The sequence below is a fragment of the Ictalurus punctatus genome, chromosome 11, assembly GCF_001660625.3.
Source record: "Ictalurus punctatus breed USDA103 chromosome 11, Coco_2.0, whole genome shotgun sequence".
NCBI classification, from domain to species: Eukaryota; Metazoa; Chordata; class Actinopteri; order Siluriformes; family Ictaluridae; genus Ictalurus; species Ictalurus punctatus.
Window position 1 is genome coordinate 26,226,309 of NC_030426.2, and position 16,660 is coordinate 26,242,968.

Consider the following 16,660-nt stretch of genomic DNA (forward strand, 5'->3'; position numbering starts at 1 on the left):
AGTCGACTCTTTGAGCTGACACTTGGCTCTTTTGTTTTTTTACTGGTCAAAGTTATGTAATAATTTGAGCATTTCTTGATCAAATAATGGCATAAGGGACACAAATCTTGGGATAAGAACTCTATAGTTCTTTTTAGTGAGTCAGTGAATCATTTGGTTCAGCTCACCAATAAGAATCGACTCTTTTGGCTGACAAATGACTCATTACCATCTTTAAAAAAAAAAAAAAAAGCATAAAAAATTTTAAACCAGATAAACTTTGCGTTATTTTGAACTTTTTTTTTAAATAAATGATGCCACTGGGTACACAAGTCATCGGCTGGGGAGTCCAGTTCTTTTCAGTGAGTCAGTGAATCATTTGGCTCAGCTCACAAAATGACTCCTTGCCATTTCACCATACAAAGTTCGCAACTTTTCAAAACTTTTTTGAATAAATCATGAAACAGGGGACGCAAGTCATGTTTCAGGGCAATATCTAAACATAACCATGACCCAAAAAAGGGCACTCGTCCTTAGTTTTGATGGATGAAGGAATCAGTTTCGTTTGATTTAATAATTCCTGAAAGCCTGACCAGGATAAAGCGGTTATTAAAGAGGAATTCACTCCTGCGAAGAAACAGCTCAGATGTTGAAAAGAGATTTCCATGGAAGCATCTTTAATTAATTTATACTGGAAGAGCAAAAATGTTACCTTCATCAACGAATAAAAACTGGGTCATATTTGACTCGGAGTCGACTCCTTCACGAACGACACATGGGTAAGACTCAAAATGTGCAAGTGGACACGTAGTCTTAATCTCTTTTCAGCTTTCCTGTGACAAACGTCGATTTGGTCCGGTATATATTTAAGCTCTCATAAACTAGTTTCCGAAAAGGATCGTAAAACGGTCAAGTGAGCATCACACTGAACTCTCTCTCTCTCTCAGATCTAAACTTTGCGATACTTTGGGAAGTCGAGCTCACGATCGAAACCGTAAGGGTAGTCAATAATATAACGCCGAAATCACGTCCCACACTGCACCCTGGTGGCCACACAGTGTTATAGTTTTAACAGGTTTTAATTTCGTTGGCAGATAAACTCTGGCGAAAGTCTCAAACACACGATACAAAAGATCACGTAAAAAATAGAGCGTTAGTTTTTTTTCCATTTAAAAAACGAATCATTCGACTCTCATCCGATAAACCCATGTACACGTTCAAAAACACGAGTTCCGGTTACTCACAAGACACCGGGGATTTTAAAACGAGAGGAACGCTAAGGGACGCGGATCAGCCGGGCATGCTAACGCCAACGAGAACATCAGAGAGACACAAATCCACGTCGTCAGACTCAAACGCTGTCGTTCTTATGCCTTTATTCATTTGCATAACCATAAGAATGTTCGAAGGATGCGGGAAATCGACATCACTCCTGACACACGAGCTAATATTTACAGTACACAACCTAGAAATCGTAAGCAGTATATACACAGAGACGCTGCTAGACGGCTAGACAGTCTGTAGTTTATAAGGCAGCTCCGTTATGTCGTAAAGACCGCTTTCTAGAATCCGCCACGGCACTTTTCCGACCCGTCGGCCGGCGCGATCGGAGACCGGTCCCCTCCTGTGGTAGGCGACGGCGCTTCACGTTAGCAGACCTACAGCAGATTCGTTTGGTAGTTCTTGTTTCGCGCCTGCAAGCTCATCACCTTTGCACGGAAGTCCTGGAACCTAAAGAGACGTTCCCTCGGGTTCCTCCGCGGCCGTAACCGCCAGCCGGGGTCCTCTCGCTCAACCCTCTGCCCCCGCCTCTCTGTCGCTTGCCTTTGGCTTCGGGTTCAGAATCGCTGAGCTCGAGGTCGGGGCAGTACCCGTCGCTCTCCTGGTATCCTCCTCTTCCGCTCTTTGGTGCTCGTTCGGCGCTCGGCGCTTTGCCGCAGTTCGTCCGCTCTTTGTTTTTATGCCCGTTCTTGTTGGCGCCCCAGAGATCCGCAGTAGTCCGTACCAGGCTGACTGTGGCTTCTTTCAGAGTTCTGCTGAAGTGCTCCATTGTCGATTTGTGAAACGGCTGACCTTTCCCAGAATGCTTCTCGCACGCCGCCTGTTCGGGCGGCGTGGGGTTTCTCTGAACCGTAGGCTTCTCCACGATGCCGTTGGACTTGAGCGAATGCTGGTGCGGTCTGTCCGGCTCGGGCTTGGCCGAGTGGCCGTGCAGGGCGGCGTGCAGCGCCAGAGGCTTCCCCGTCGGCTTGGCGACGGGAACGACGCCGTTGGTTCGCTCCTCCCTCGGCGCCCGGCTGTGCTGGAGCTGAGGTTTGCCCTGCCCCATCCCGGCGCCGCTCACGTCGTACACGTTGCCGCTGTTATCCGGGCTCAGCGGCCCGTTTCCGGACTTGGTGCTGGTTTTGCTTTTGATTTTGAGTTTGATGGTTATCCGGGGCGGAGGCGGGAAGATCAGGTTCTCCACGTTCGACGACACCGGCAGCTCTGCGCACATTTAAAACAGTGGATTAAATCAAACACGGGGGTCATTTTCGCCGCTAACTGTATTTTTAAACCGAACTGTTCTCAGGTTGGTTTTTGTAGCGAGACGCCCGAGAAGAGCGAGCGCTGCCTGGAGAAAAGGCGCGAAACCTCTTTTCACACAGGATACGACGCGTCAAGTCACACGTTGAAACACAGCATGCACAGAACGACGTGTCGAACTCACGAGAGGACTAAACGCTCAGAGACGCTCCTACGAGCTAACGGACTGGGTGAATTTTCTTCGCGTTACCTGCAGCTTGTTCCTGGTTCATGAGCTTGACGTGAAGGTTGAAGATCTGCTCCTGGACTTTACTCTGAGACAGTTTCAGCTTCTCTCTCCGACTCACCATGTAGCACAGGTTCCTCACCTGGTGGAGAGAAGGGGGGGGGGGGGGGGGGGGGGGGGGTGAGAGAAATTAAATTACTCATACACTTTTACTGAGATGTTTGAATGGGACAGCACAGGCGCGACACTAACCCTCTCCAGGTCTTGGCGGAGGTGCATGAACATGCGCATGCGCGTGTGTATGCTGTCCTCCTGCGGCCCCCGCAGCAGGTTCTCCTCCTCCTCTTTAGGCGGCAGAAGGGCTTTGTTAAAGCTGCTCTTCCTCTTCAGCTTCCAGTACTGGTAGATAAAGTCGAGCAGGTGCAGAGGCAGCCCCAGCTCCTGCGCCACCTCGTCCGGCTGCACCAGCTTGTAGAACTCCTCCTCGAGCTCTTGGAGCTTCTGCGCTCGCAGGCCCACCTTCTCGGTCTCCGTCGGGGGTTTGTGTCGGGCCGGGCTCAGGCCGGGTTCGCCCGCTTTGGGCTTGCTGTGCTTCAGGCAGTAGGATTTGAACTTGACCTCGTCGCCTTCGTCCAGGATGGTCTTCATCTCCAGGCTGTGCTCGAAGGCGCAGGTGACGTGGAAAGGGATGGTGCAGTTCTTCACCGAACACTGGAGAGGATCGGGGAGAATTAGACGAGCGGCTTACGGGAGCTACGGAAGGAAGTGGCAGACGTCGGACCTCGCGCCTTACCTGTATGCAGGCCCCGGTTTTGATCTTGCAGAGGCTACAGATCAGAGACCAGCGGCTGGGTGGAATGTGAGACAGTTTAGTGATGGGCTCCATCCTCTCTGGACATGCGATGCTCACCTACACACACACACACACACACACACACACACACACACACACATTTTCATCGGATATACCTGAATGAGCTAAACCCTCAATCATACACCGAGTCGTTTTACGCAATAAGAGCGTCGTAACCTTGAACGTCAGCTGCGTTTTTAAAAAAAAAATGGAATTCAATACTGAACGTAACTTTTCAAGAAACGGACAAAAACGTACGACGAGAAAGAGGAAAAAACTCCGCGGCACAAACCTGTCTTCTTCACTAACACTGTCTTCTTTGTTAAGCTTCGTTTCTCGCTAATCACGGATCACGGACTCGCCGCCAGAGTTTTCGCGAGTTTACGCTCACATTCTCGAATGAACCCCTCACGTGGGCGGGGCTTAACCGCGATTTTACTCTCATCGGCTAGTGAGATTCGGACCGACGGCTCCCGGACCTGGGAGTAGAGCTACACTCCTGAGAGCGCATCTCGAAGAGGAAAAAAAAAAAAAAAAGAAAACGAGTCGTACAGAGAGAGAGAGAGAGAGAGAGTCAGACAGAGAGAGAGCGAGAGAGAGAGACAGACAGAGAGAGAGCGAGAGAGAGAGAGAGAGAGACAGACAGAGAGAGAGCGAGAGAGAGAGAGACAGAGAGAGAGAGAGAGAGAGAGAGACAGACAGACAGAGAGAGAGAGAGAGAGAGACAGACAGAGAGAGAGAGACACACACACACTGACAGAGAGAGAGAGAAAGAGACACACACACTCTGCCCTGACAGAGAGAGAGAGAGAGAGAGAGAGAGACACTGACCTGACAGAGAGAGAGAGAGAGAGAGAGAGAGAGAGAGAGAGAGAGACACTGACCTGACAGAGAAAGACAGAGAGTGAGAGAGACAGGGAGAGAGACACTGACCTGACAGAGAGAGAGACACAGAGAGAGAGAGAGAGAGACACTGACCTGACAGAGAGAGAGACAGAGAGAGAGAGAGAGACACTGACCTGACAGAGAGAGAGACAGACAGAGAGAGAGAGACAGACACAGAGAGAGAGAGAGAGACACAGAGAGAGAGACACTGGCCTGACAGAGAGAGAGACAGAGAGAGAGACACTGACCTGACAGAGAGAGAGACAGACACAGAGAGAGAGAGAGAGACACACAGAGAGAGAGAGAGACACAGAGAGAGAGAGACACAGAGAGAGACACTGACCTGAGAGAGAGAGAGAGAGAGACACAGAGAGAGAGAGACAGAGAGAGACACAGAGAGAGAGAGAGACACAGAGAGAAAGAGAGACACTGAGAGAGAGAGACTGGCCTGACAGAGAGAGAGACAGAGAGAGAGAGAGAGACACTGACCTGACAGAGAGAGAGACAGACACAGAGAGAGACACAGAGAGAGACACAGAGAGAGACACTGACCTGACAGAGAGAGAGACACAGAGAGAGAGACACAGACCTGACAGAGAGAGAGACACAGAGAGACAGACACAGACCTGACAGAGAGAGAGAGAGAGACACACACAGAGAGAGAGACAGAGAGAGAGACACAGAGAGAGAGACACTGGCCTGACAGAGAGAGAGACACAGAGAGAGAGACACTGGCCTGACAGAGAGAGAGACACAGAGAGAGAGACACAGAGAGAGAGACACAGAGAGAGAGAGAGACACACAGAGAGAGAGAGACACACAGAGAGAGAGACACAGAGAGAGAGACACTGGCCTGACAGAGAGAGAGACACAGAGAGAGAGACACAGAGAGAGAGACACTGGCCTGACAGAGAGAGACAGAGAGAGAGAGACACACAGAGAGAGAGACACAGAGAGAGAGACACTGGCCTGACAGAGAGAGAGACACAGAGAGAGAGACACAGAGAGAGAGACACAGAGAGAGAGACACTGGCCTGACAGAGAGAGAGACAGAGCGAGAGAGACACCCAAACCTCAAATATTAATTCGGAGCGAATATGCTGACTCGGTAAGTGAGGAGGTCGGTCTCGCCCTATTTCCGTTTGCGTGAACTGAAATGCGATGGTACCTCGGGTATCCAGAGCGCGCAGCTGACGTGCGCCCACTTCGTTCCTGCTCGCGTGGCCTTCATCGCTCCTCCTTTTTTGGGACAGAGTATACACTGCGGGTCGATGCCGAGGACACAGGTCCTGCACAGCCAGTTTCCATCGGGAACTTTCACGATGCCGTAGCAAGCCTAGACGAGAAACAGCCCGGGGTCACGACGAGGAACAGCCCGGAGTGAAGCAGAAGTCGTCGTGATTGTCGTCATGATCCGTGTCTCGAATCGAAAAACTCACCTCGGAGACTACGTTCAGAAGTGTTTCCTAACCTAATAAACTGCACCTCGTGTGTAGCGAACAGCCAATAGCGTTCCACGTGGGGGGGGGGGGGGGGGGGGGGGAGCAGGCGTGCATACTGAAGAGCAATAAATCATTATACGGAAATACGAGGAACACAAAAAAATCAAACTCCATCATCCGTCAAATTCATCTTTTGAGAGGCGGAGCTACTTCTTCAGAGGGAAGGGGGTTCCTGTGTAACAGCTAGAGGTCTGAATGTGTGTTTTGTGGTCACACAGATTAATCATTTATTCACGGGTAAGATGTGTGTGTTTGGGGGCGGGGTGTGTGTGTGTGTGGGTTCAGCTCTCACCTGATGAACACAGATGTTGCACTTGTCACAGAAGACCATGTCGTTGCCCTCCTCGCTGTCGGGGGAGCGACACACGTCACAGATCACGTCCTCGTCGTACTCGATGCCCAGCCCTTCCTCCGTCTCGATGGCGTGGTTCATGTTGTCATGGCACTTTCTTTCAAGAGCCTCCATCGTTCGCTCCATGGTCAACTCGTCCACCATCGCTTCCCCTGACACACACACATACACACACACACACGCACGCAGGTGTTGAGGCATATTTAATGACTCCATCTTGGATCGTTTTTCGAGCCAGGAGTATGAAATGTATTGAGAGGCAGTGGGTAACAGACTGGAGGGAGAGGACTGACCCATGTGCAGCAGCTCCAGGTTGAGGTGTCGTAGCCAGTAGAGGTCAGTGTCGTCCAGGTCGTACCTGCACATGGCCTCGGCCAGCTCCTTAATGTTCACGTAGCCCGTCTCCGTGCAGTCCTGACTCCAGCACTGGATGTACTTCCTCGGTCTGGAGAACAGAATCTCCTTTGGCCTCTCCGTCATGATCCTGAAACAAAACACACACACACACACACACACACACAGTGTGTTAATGCAGTAAAATAGTGGAGGAGTGTTAGATATGGAAAACATGATGACACTGTTTGTGGCTTAGGAAGTGGAAAAACCTGAGAGAGCGAGAGAGCGAGAGAGAGAGAGAGAGAGAGAGAGAGAGAAAGAGAAACAGTGAGAGGGAGAGAGACAGACAGATCGACACCTAAGCTGACAGAGAGACAGACAGAGACAGACAGCCAGTAAACTGATGGGACAGACAGACAGAGAGAGAGAGAGAGAGAGAGAGAGAGAGAGAGAGAGAGAGAGAGAGAGAGAGACCTGACAGAGAGGGAGAGAGAGAGAGAGAGAGAGAGAGAGAGAGGGAGAGAGAGAGAGAGAGAGAGAGAGAGACAGACCTGACAGGGGGGGGGGGGGGAGAGAGAGAGAGAGAGAGAGAGAGAGAGAGAGGGAGGGAGAGGGAGAGAGAGAGAGAGAGAGAGAGAGAGAGAGAGAGAGAGAGACAGACCTGACAGAGGGGGGGAGAGGGGGAGAGAGAGAGAGGGAGGGAGAGAGAGAGAGAGGGAGGGAGAGAGAGAGAGAGGGAGGGAGAGAGACAGACCTGACAGAGGGGGGAGAGAGAGAGAGAGAGAGGGAGGGAGGGAGAGAGAGAGAGAGAGAGAGAGAGAGAGAGAGAGAGAGAGAGAGAGAGAGGGAGGGAGGGAGGGAGGGAGAGAGAGAGAGACAGACCTGACAGAGGGGGGAGAGAGAGAGAGAGAGGGAGAGAGAGAGAGAGAGAGAGAGACAGACCTGACAGAGGGGGGAGAGAGAGAGAGAGAGAGAGAGAGAGAGGGAGAGAGAGAGAGAGAGAGAGAGAGAGACAGACCTGACAGAGGGACGGGGGATGGTATCAGGACTAGCCAGGACCTGCACTCCTTTCTCCCATTCCTGCCTCCAGGTGTCAGCCAGCAGGTAATAATCGTCAGGAGAGATGTGGTGAGAGTCGGGCAGCTTCATCGCACTGATCAGGTCTTTCCTGAACACCTGAGAGAACCCCACACACACGCGCACACACACACACACACACACACACACACACACACACACACACACACACACCCCCAGCACTATAAACACCACATGACGTGTCAGTAAACAAGTTCTGGTCTGTTCTCGGAGTAGACGATCCGGAGGACTCCAGGTGAACGTGTGCGCCTCTCACCTCCGCTGGTTTTTTCTGAGCCGAGGCGGGGGTTCCGGATTTACTGCCATACTGATTCGTAGAAAAGGACGTTGAGGGACCTGGAGGAGCGGAGGACATTTCCATAAGAGGACGCACCAGAGCTTTCGGTAGAACTGATGAAGTTCAGTGTGTGTGACTGCTGTACGCGCCGAAATCCTGGACGAGGCTCGCTTAGTAAATACATATTTAAATTAATAATAGAAGAGGGGTGTGTGTGTGTGTGTGTGTGTGTGTGTGTGTGTGTGTGTGTGTGTGTGCACGCCTTTACTCACTCTCATTGTCTGAACTGTCACTACTGCTTGAAGTCCTGAGTCGTTTCATCCTGATGTATCCTGAGAGAGAGAAACCGACAGAGACAGACAAACAGAGAGAGACAGAGAGAATTAGATGAAATTAGATGAGAGAGAGAGAGAGAGAGAGAGAGAGAGAGAGAGAGAGACGGACAGAGAGAGAGAGAGAGACAGACACAGAGAGACGGACAGAGAGACACGGACAGAGAGACAGAGAGAGAGACACGGACAGAGAGAGAGACAGAGAGAGAGACAGAGACGGACAGAGAGACAGAGAGAGAGACAGAGAGAAACGGACAGAGAGAGAGAGAGAGAGAGAGAGAGAGAGAGAGAGAGAGAGAGAGACAGAGAGACAGAGACGGATAGAGAGAGACAGAGAGACAGAGAGAGACAGAAACGGACAGAGACAGAGAGACAGAGACAGACAGAGAGACAGAGAGAGAGAGAGACAGAGAGAGAGACAGAAACGGACAGAGAGAGAGAGACAGAGAGACAGAGAGAGAGAGAGAGACAGAGAGAGAGAGAGACAGAGAGAGAGAGAGACAGAGAGACAGAGAGAGACAGACGGACAGAGAGAGAGAGAGAGAGAGAGAGAGAGACAGAGAGAGAGAGAGAGAGAGAGACAGAGAGAGACAGAGGGAGAGAGAGAGACAGACGGACAGAGAGAGAGAGACAGAGAGAGAGAGAGAGAGAGACAGAGAGAGTGAGAGAGAAAGAGATAGACGGACAGAGAGAGAGAGACAGAGAGAGAGAGACGGACAGAGAGAGAGAGACAGACGGACAGAGAGAGAGAGACAGACGGACAGAGAGAGAGACAGACGGACAGAGAGAGGGCGACAAAAGATGGAATTAATCTTCATTTTCTTCAATTCACTGCACAATTTAGTGTAAAAATTCAGATGAAAAAAATGAAGTTTTATATTTCACATAAAAAGTGTAAATCCACACACGCGCTGCGGATTGGAACGTGTTAAAGTAGGTGTCGGCTACGAGCCCGCCCCCGATAAACGCCACGGCGTGATGACGCCAACATGATTTCACTCCAGCTTTTGTTGCCAAAAGCAGCACTAAATAAGGGATAAACTGCTGTGCGGTGCAGTTACAGTACAACAATCCAGGAGGGGGCGCTGTGATGAAGTCACACCCTGCACTTGACGAGCTTCCTATAACCGCGGCGCATCCTGCAGCGTTTTATTCCTCTTACACCACACACAGAAACGACGCTTACAACTGCCTCGTCTACGCCCACAAAACAAGTCATTTCCTGTTCTCAGTTCGGGTCCAGCAGCGTAAACGCCTCCATCCTGAAAACTGACACCGGAGACTCCTTCCACAAACGCCAAACAACCCTGTCCTAACTAAAGGAAACGAATCCGACCAATCAGAACAGAGCATTCAAGTCAAATCATACTACCAGGCGAGTCGGAAGCGTCTTACCATAAATTTCAAGCCGCAGAGCACGCGAGTGTTTTCTCTCAGCCGGCGTCCGTCATCCAAATCTCGTTCCTGTAAGATAAACACACACGGAAAGGGTTAAATCACGGGAACGGGTTTAAAGCCGCGCCAGCGGACGTGAGAACAGGAACTAACTCGTCTCGTCGACGTTAGAATCTAACGACCGGCGCGTAAAAAAGTACGCCGGGTCATTCGTTAATAACGTAAACGTGGGAATCGTTGGCAAACTGCTGTAGCGCAAGAGGAATAAAACACCCCCGGACCGCGTCGCGCCTGGATTCTTTTCCTGTAACCGTCGGAAGATCGACGTTAGAGCGCGAAAAACAAAGCGGGACGCGAAAGCTGCGGTTGGTGGATCGACGCGTCGGTTCATCGTGGGTGTACAAAAGTGACAAGGCAGGCCTCCTCGGGTTCCCGTGGCAACGGTGAAAAAATGTATTCTCGGTTAATATCTACATACAGAGCTGCATTTTTCCCCGCACCTCAAGAGTGGCCTCTAGAGGCGAAATAAAAACCATCACATCAATTTTGTCGTGTTATTTGAAGTGTTTTTTTTTTAATTCACTTTGGACGTCTCTGTGTGTGTGTGTGTGTGTGTGTGTGTGTGTGTGTGTTGTTCGGAGAGTGTGTTTTTTTTGTTGGTTAGGTTTGGATGCGTATCTTTTATTTACTTTAATATTTATCAATAGTTAATATACATTCATATTTATTCCATTTTTAAAACGTACAGGACATTTTCATGGTACAGTCCGTGCTGTTTATTTACGTTTTCACGCAGTATCAGGTTCCGCCCAACTTTGGTAAAGACCTCGTTTAACCAATGAAAATAGATGTAATAAACCCCACATTCTCTCTCTCCCTCTCTCTCTCTCACACTCTCTCTCTCTCTCTCCCTCTCTCTCTCCCTCTCTTGCTCTCTCTCTCCCTCTCTCGCTCTCTCTCTCCCTCTCTTGCTCTCTCTCTCCCTCTCTCTCTCCCTCTCTCTCGCTCTCTCTCTCTCTCGCTCTCTCTCTCTCTCTCGCTCTCTCTCTCTCTCTCTCCCTCTCTCGCTCCCTCTCTCTCGCGCTCTCATTGTTCGTACTGTTGAAGTTCCTTATAATTCAGTATTTCACTTCACGCCTTGTCATTCACTGATTCAGCAGCTCCCGTCAAAGTATAAACCAAAGTCCAGACGTGTAAAGCAGCTCCCGGGAGTTTAAAGAGTTAAATCAACACAAATAATTCAAATAAAAACAATGGAATTGCACGGTGGAATTTTGATGATTTAAAGACTTGTCCTGTTTTTTTTTTTGTTTTTTTTTTAATGTTTTCAGGGCCAGGTTGATATGAATGACATCATTTAACACCGATCGTTTTAACAAAGAATTTTTTTTAAAAACATTTTTTAAATAAATGAAGGAAATATTTTAAATTAGGTCGATTATTTATGACATGAGATGTGTTTTATTTATTCGTTGCTATGTAGAAAACCCCGCCCCCCCCCTTTTTTAAAGCAACACTACAAATATATATAATTTGTTTTTATTATTATTCTATACTAATGAGCTTTCATAATTTTATGATTAGTTTAAAAAAATAACTGAAATGATTTGGTAGACTTTAAATGTTTTCGGTTAAAATTCTAGTTATTATGACCCCCCGGCATGACCATTTATTTTATTATACATTTTTTATTCTACTTATTTTTATTTATGGTTATTAAATTACTGATACTACTACTACTGCTAATAATAATAATAATAATAATAATAATAATAATAATAATAATGATAAATAATAATAGTAGAAGTATGTAAATAAAGTAATGTCAGAAGTGCATCTCAATGCAACATTATTTAATTAAATTTATTTTCTTTATATCACTACTACCACTATAAATAATAATAATAATAATAATAATAATAATAATAATAAGTTTATTTTTTAAATAGATTTTTATAACTGTATAACACATTTTCCAAACAATTTACGCATAAAAAATCCTAATAATAATAATAATAATAATAATTTTTTAAAAAAACAATAATGACTAAATATATAAGTAAATAAATAAATAAGTAAACAAACTTGTTATATTGGATATCACCTGTAGTTTTATAACCTCGACGACGTCATCACTCACTGGGAAGCATCTCGTTCATCTTTAAAAACATTCCTGCACCAAACCTTTAATTTTATTTAATAAATCATTTTGTACACACTTAAAGACACAGAAAAATATATCGTTAAACTCAGTTAAGTCTTTTTTTTTTTTTATTACAGGACGAGAAAGCGAACAGATGAAAGGAACCCTCTGGTAAGATTATTATATTATAGTTTTATTTACTAATAAACAGAAACGTTATAAAGCTTTTGAAGCCCTTTTAACTCTCTTGAAAGGTCACTAAAGTCAATAAAATCACACACACTTGTTATAGTGAGCACTTGAGCGTCTGGCGGAGCATCTGCTCCTGACACACACACACACACACACACACACACACACACACACACACACACACCAAGCCTCTCATTAGGAAGCCATTTTAATTTAACCCTCTAGTGTATGAATTATTATTTACATTAGAAAAACTCTGGATTTTTATCACTCGGTGTAGTTGGTGAATTGTTGCCGTATGGCAGAAACGCTCAGTGGTCGAAAGAGTCATAAATAACCAAAAATATCACAAAACGTATGAGGTTATAATTCCAAATACTGCATTTTCCAGACTGTAAGGTCGTTTTTTTAGCACCTAGTAAACATGTAAACGTTAAATCTTCTAGAAAGGAATTAGACTTCTACATAAAAAGTATGTGGATGGATTTTACTCACTCAAAATACACACAAATATTAGATCCAAACATGTTTGGGGTGGAGTTTCTTTTTTCATTCTTTCTCTTGCAACATAAAACTGAGAAAAGAAGTTAAAATAAGTTGAAACGACGAGACTTGTTCTTACTTTAAACGTGTAAAAATGTAAATGCGCTGCTAGAGAAGCCGAGCGTCTTTTTCTATGCCGCGCAGGCCTGTTTCGATTCGCGAACACATGCTGTACCTTTATAGCGCGTCGTTGCCACGCGGCAACGTTTACGTTTGACCGTTTCACAGAATACTCAAAACATATAAACATGTTTAAACGACAAAAAAATAAACGTTAACGTCTCAGATAGTGTCTCATTTTTTCCTTTCAGTCGTTTCGCAGAAATATCGACAATCGAATTCGTCAGATTCCGAGATCACACTAATGAAGACCGGCACCGTGCCACGTGATCGCAGGAAGGGATGTGAAAGCAGCACACACTTATTTTATTCTCTCTACGTCTACGTTAAAGCCTCTTTTTTTTCCCAGTTACATAAATAGAACGTTTTGTATTATTGCCCGTCAAAAAATCGGAGATAAGTGAATTGTTGCCATGTGGCAACACCGTGCAGTAAAGGGTTAAACACAGACAGGATGAGGAGTGCAATGCGTATGGAGGTCAATAAAGCACAAAACGATACTAATATTCATCAGAGCAGAGGAATTCAGACTTTTCCTCGCCAGAGTCCTAATTCTCAGGTTTGTTTTGTTTTGTTTTTTTTAGAGAAAAAAAATCCCGTCGTATTATTATCTTTATTTAAGATTAAAACTTAAGAAAGATGCCCCAAAGTGCACTATTTTGTCTAACAGCGTGGATAAAATGGAGTGCGTTATTGCTCTTACACCACACCGATTCATTTATCAAGGAACACCACATGACATATTTTAGATTTGATGTCGGGGAAGGTCCGGGAGACGAGTTAGTTCCTGTTCTTACTTACGTTATAGCTGCAATAAACATTCGTTCCCTCACCAGCCTCGCTCGCTCAATCAAAAATAAATAAATAAATAAATAAATAAATATGCAGCTCGACATTTCCTCTGTCCTGAAGACTTTCCTGTGCAGATAAACTTTAACTGTTACAAAGCACCGACACTGGAGACTCCTTCCTTCCATGAACGTTAAATAAACGTCACCACATCACGGAGAGCTCAAAACACCTGCACGACCGTCAACCGTTCTGGATCCACACGTCGATTGGCTCGTCTGCCGTTTTTATTACGAGGAAGAGAAAAAAAAGAAGAAGAAGAAGAAGGAGGAGTTCTTTTGGCACATTTTTACGCTGTAGAAATTCGAAGCTCCTACACAAAACGTGTAAAGTCTAACAGGTCTGAAACGTTCGTTTATAGTCATTTTTGGTTCATTTCTCACCTCAGGTTTTTTTTTTACCCCCACCCCCCCAGCAAAATAAAACCCGCTCTTTTTTTCAAACCAAGCCAGCTAACGTAGCTACATGATGCACTTAACGTCGTAAAGAACGAGCAAAGTAGCGCATGTCCGTGTACAACCGTGTGTGTGCTTTGACATGCCGTCTATTAAAAACCCTAGAAATGCAAACGGAGCTAAATTTAAAAAAAAATTCCGCTACATCGCTGAGCAAAAAAATAATAATAAATAAATAAATGAATCACTGGAAAAATACATTTCCAGGATGCTGGAAGGACACGGTCCTGGGGGGTGGGGGGTGGGTTATAAACAAAAATGCCACATGATATTAGCTTTAAAATAATCAACTATTACTTGTGGGTTTTGGATTAAATTAGAACACTCTCTCCATTACTGGGTTTGATTTTTAATTACTACTTCTACTGCACACAGCCTAGTTTACTATATGATTTTTTTTTAAAATTACCGATTATAGAATACAAGTAATTCTTATTTCATCAAATGATATAAAATAATATTTCCCCCATAGATTGCTAGCAGAAAATACGGTGCTCGTGGAAATTCATTTAGTTGTTTAAAAAAAAGTTTGTATTCTACGTTCCAGTCTCGAGTTTAGTCCGGTTAGTCGTCACGTTGTCATTTTGAGCTCTCTCACTCCTTTTATGGAGTGTTTGTGGGTGTGTCTAAATGTGAACACGCCCTGCTTTGGTACTAACTTACAGTTATTAACATTATTAATATTTACAGTTATTTATCAACATGCACCCATTATGAAATAAAAAGAAATACCACAAAAGTTTTCCTGATTATGTCTGTACTTTTTTTGTTTAAGCTGGCAAAAATATTTACACCCAAAAAATTCCATAAACAACACCTGAAATTTGATTAAATTAATTGAGAAAGAAAGTTTGCACTCGTGTACTTTTGAAATCTGAAGCTTTTATTATTTGTTACTTGAGGAAGGATTTTGTTTACTTCCACCGCCTTTAGCTGCTTGTTTATTTATTTATTTATTTATTCTCCACAAGAGAAATCCTTGAACACCGGAAGCGCGAGGCCATGCTGAGGGAGTCTTAACCACGCCCCCGATCCAGGAAACGGGCGGGGCTTCGTGTGTGTGTGTTCCTGAGGCTGAAATTCTTTACAAACGACTTCCTTTACAGTTTAGAGCTGCTTGTTTTGTGCAAATTAATTAATTAAGACAGTCCAGCAGGCATTTTACGGCGCAAACATGTTTGGAAAGTTTTCAAGCCGTTTTAAATTATTACGTTTTAAACTTGATGTTAATCTAAAATAGCGTTGAAGTAAAATAAACAACAGATTTCAACACAATAATCCAGATACAATTTAATCAACTGATGTTTGGTAAATTAGATACCCGTTTCATTTGCGATTTTTAATCATTATTAATGAATAAATTGCGTGTAAGAAAGCGTGACAGAGCGAGGCGCCATCTTGAACCCGGGTTGCCAGGTCAGTATGAAATCCTCGTTGTTTGTGTGGGAGGTTTCTGCGGGTTAGAGAACTTACTTTCTAATCCGCCAGATTCAAAATGAATTAAATAAACTGTATAACGTCGCACGTGTGCATTTACGATGCAGGCCGAGATTGACTAGTGCATTTCAGGTAGCATGCTAAATCAAATGCTAATGCTAGCGCGGGATTTGATACGGCCTTGGCGCCAAACTCGAGCCGCCCTACATTAACGACGACTACAGCCTGCATAAAGAGTGAAATATATTCATCTCCACTAACCGTATAGACATTGTTGTTCTCGATTCTAAAAATAAAGCTTCTCGTCATGTTTTTACGGCTGATCGGATTAAAGATCATGTCCGATTTAGCGGTAAAAGGCGCTGTTTGAATGCGGAGGGGTGAGCACAGGGGCCTGGATCAGCCTCGGCACACTGAGCGCAGGGAGAACACGCGCAGTATTGTTCAGGTAAAGGAGTCTTACCTTACACCCCAAATCCAGCTCTGATCAACTCAGTAAGAGCTTCGGATAGTCCTCCTCGCGTTAGAAGTCCAGAATTATGTGAATTATTAAGATTTGCACAGTTACACAATGTCAACACGCGAAAAAAGCTGCAGCCTCTTTTCCACCAGCACACAACAGTCCTATTGTACAGGCCGGGCCGCAGGGTCCTAAACTCCGCCTCTTCTATGGCCATGCTGGCCTGGTAAATCACCCTTGTAAATATGAGCTGTGAAGGCTGTGGAAAATTGTCTTTATTGTTGAACCTTTTGATCTTTTGTTAAAAAAATCACAAAAATACTCTGCTCTCATGGATATCAAACAAAACACAGGTTTATCAAATTATGTGTGTGTGTGTGTAGGTGTGCAAGAATTATTGGCACCCTTTTAGTCAATACTTTGTGCTAGCTCCCTTTGCCGAGATAACAGCTCTGAGTCTTCTCCTATAACGCTGATGAGGTTGGAGAATACATGGCGAGGGATCTGAGAGCGTTCCTCCATAAAGAACCTCTCCAGATCCTTCACATGTCGAGGTCCACGCTGGTGGACTCTCCTCTTCAGTTCACCCCACAGGTTCTCTATGGGGTTCAGGTCAGGGGACTGGGATGGTCATGTCAGGATCTTGATTTTGTGGTCAGTGAACCATTTCTGTGTTGATGTTGATGATGTTTTGGATCAT

The 16,660-nt window shown here is 45.6% G+C and overlaps 1 protein-coding gene across 1 annotated transcript; it reads right to left on the reverse strand.

Annotated features, from left to right (window-relative positions):
• Positions 1 to 1,338: 1,338 nt before the first annotated feature.
• jade3 (jade family PHD finger 3) lies at positions 1,339 to 16,158 on the reverse strand. Its single transcript, XM_053683602.1, has 12 exons — positions 15,964 to 16,158; positions 9,762 to 9,830; positions 8,307 to 8,366; positions 8,014 to 8,093; positions 7,678 to 7,835; positions 6,617 to 6,807; positions 6,264 to 6,475; positions 5,638 to 5,805; positions 3,525 to 3,641; positions 2,984 to 3,442; positions 2,756 to 2,873; positions 1,339 to 2,466 (listed from the first exon to the last, which is right to left on the reverse strand). Exons 3-12 carry the CDS (start codon positions 8,353 to 8,355, stop codon positions 1,685 to 1,687), a joined length of 2,334 nt encoding a protein of 777 aa, XP_053539577.1. The 5' UTR covers positions 8,356 to 8,366; positions 9,762 to 9,830; positions 15,964 to 16,158; the 3' UTR covers positions 1,339 to 1,684.
• Positions 16,159 to 16,660: the final 502 nt, after the last annotated feature.

What these genes read in the sequence shown, in the direction of transcription:
- jade3 (XM_053683602.1), bottom strand. Translation starts at nt 8,355, where the DNA reads ATGAAACGACTCAGGACTTCAAGCAGTAGTGACAGTTCAGACAATGAG. An exon ending in CTCAGAAAAAACCAGCGGAG is followed by an intron (nt 7,836 to 8,013) that starts GTGAGAGGCGCA and finishes GGGTTCTCTCAG; the next exon opens with GTGTTCAGGAAAGACCTGAT. An exon ending in GCGCGCTCTGGATACCCGAG is followed by an intron (nt 3,642 to 5,637) that starts GTACCATCGCAT and finishes GTGTGTGTGTAG; the next exon opens with GTGAGCATCGCATGTCCAGA.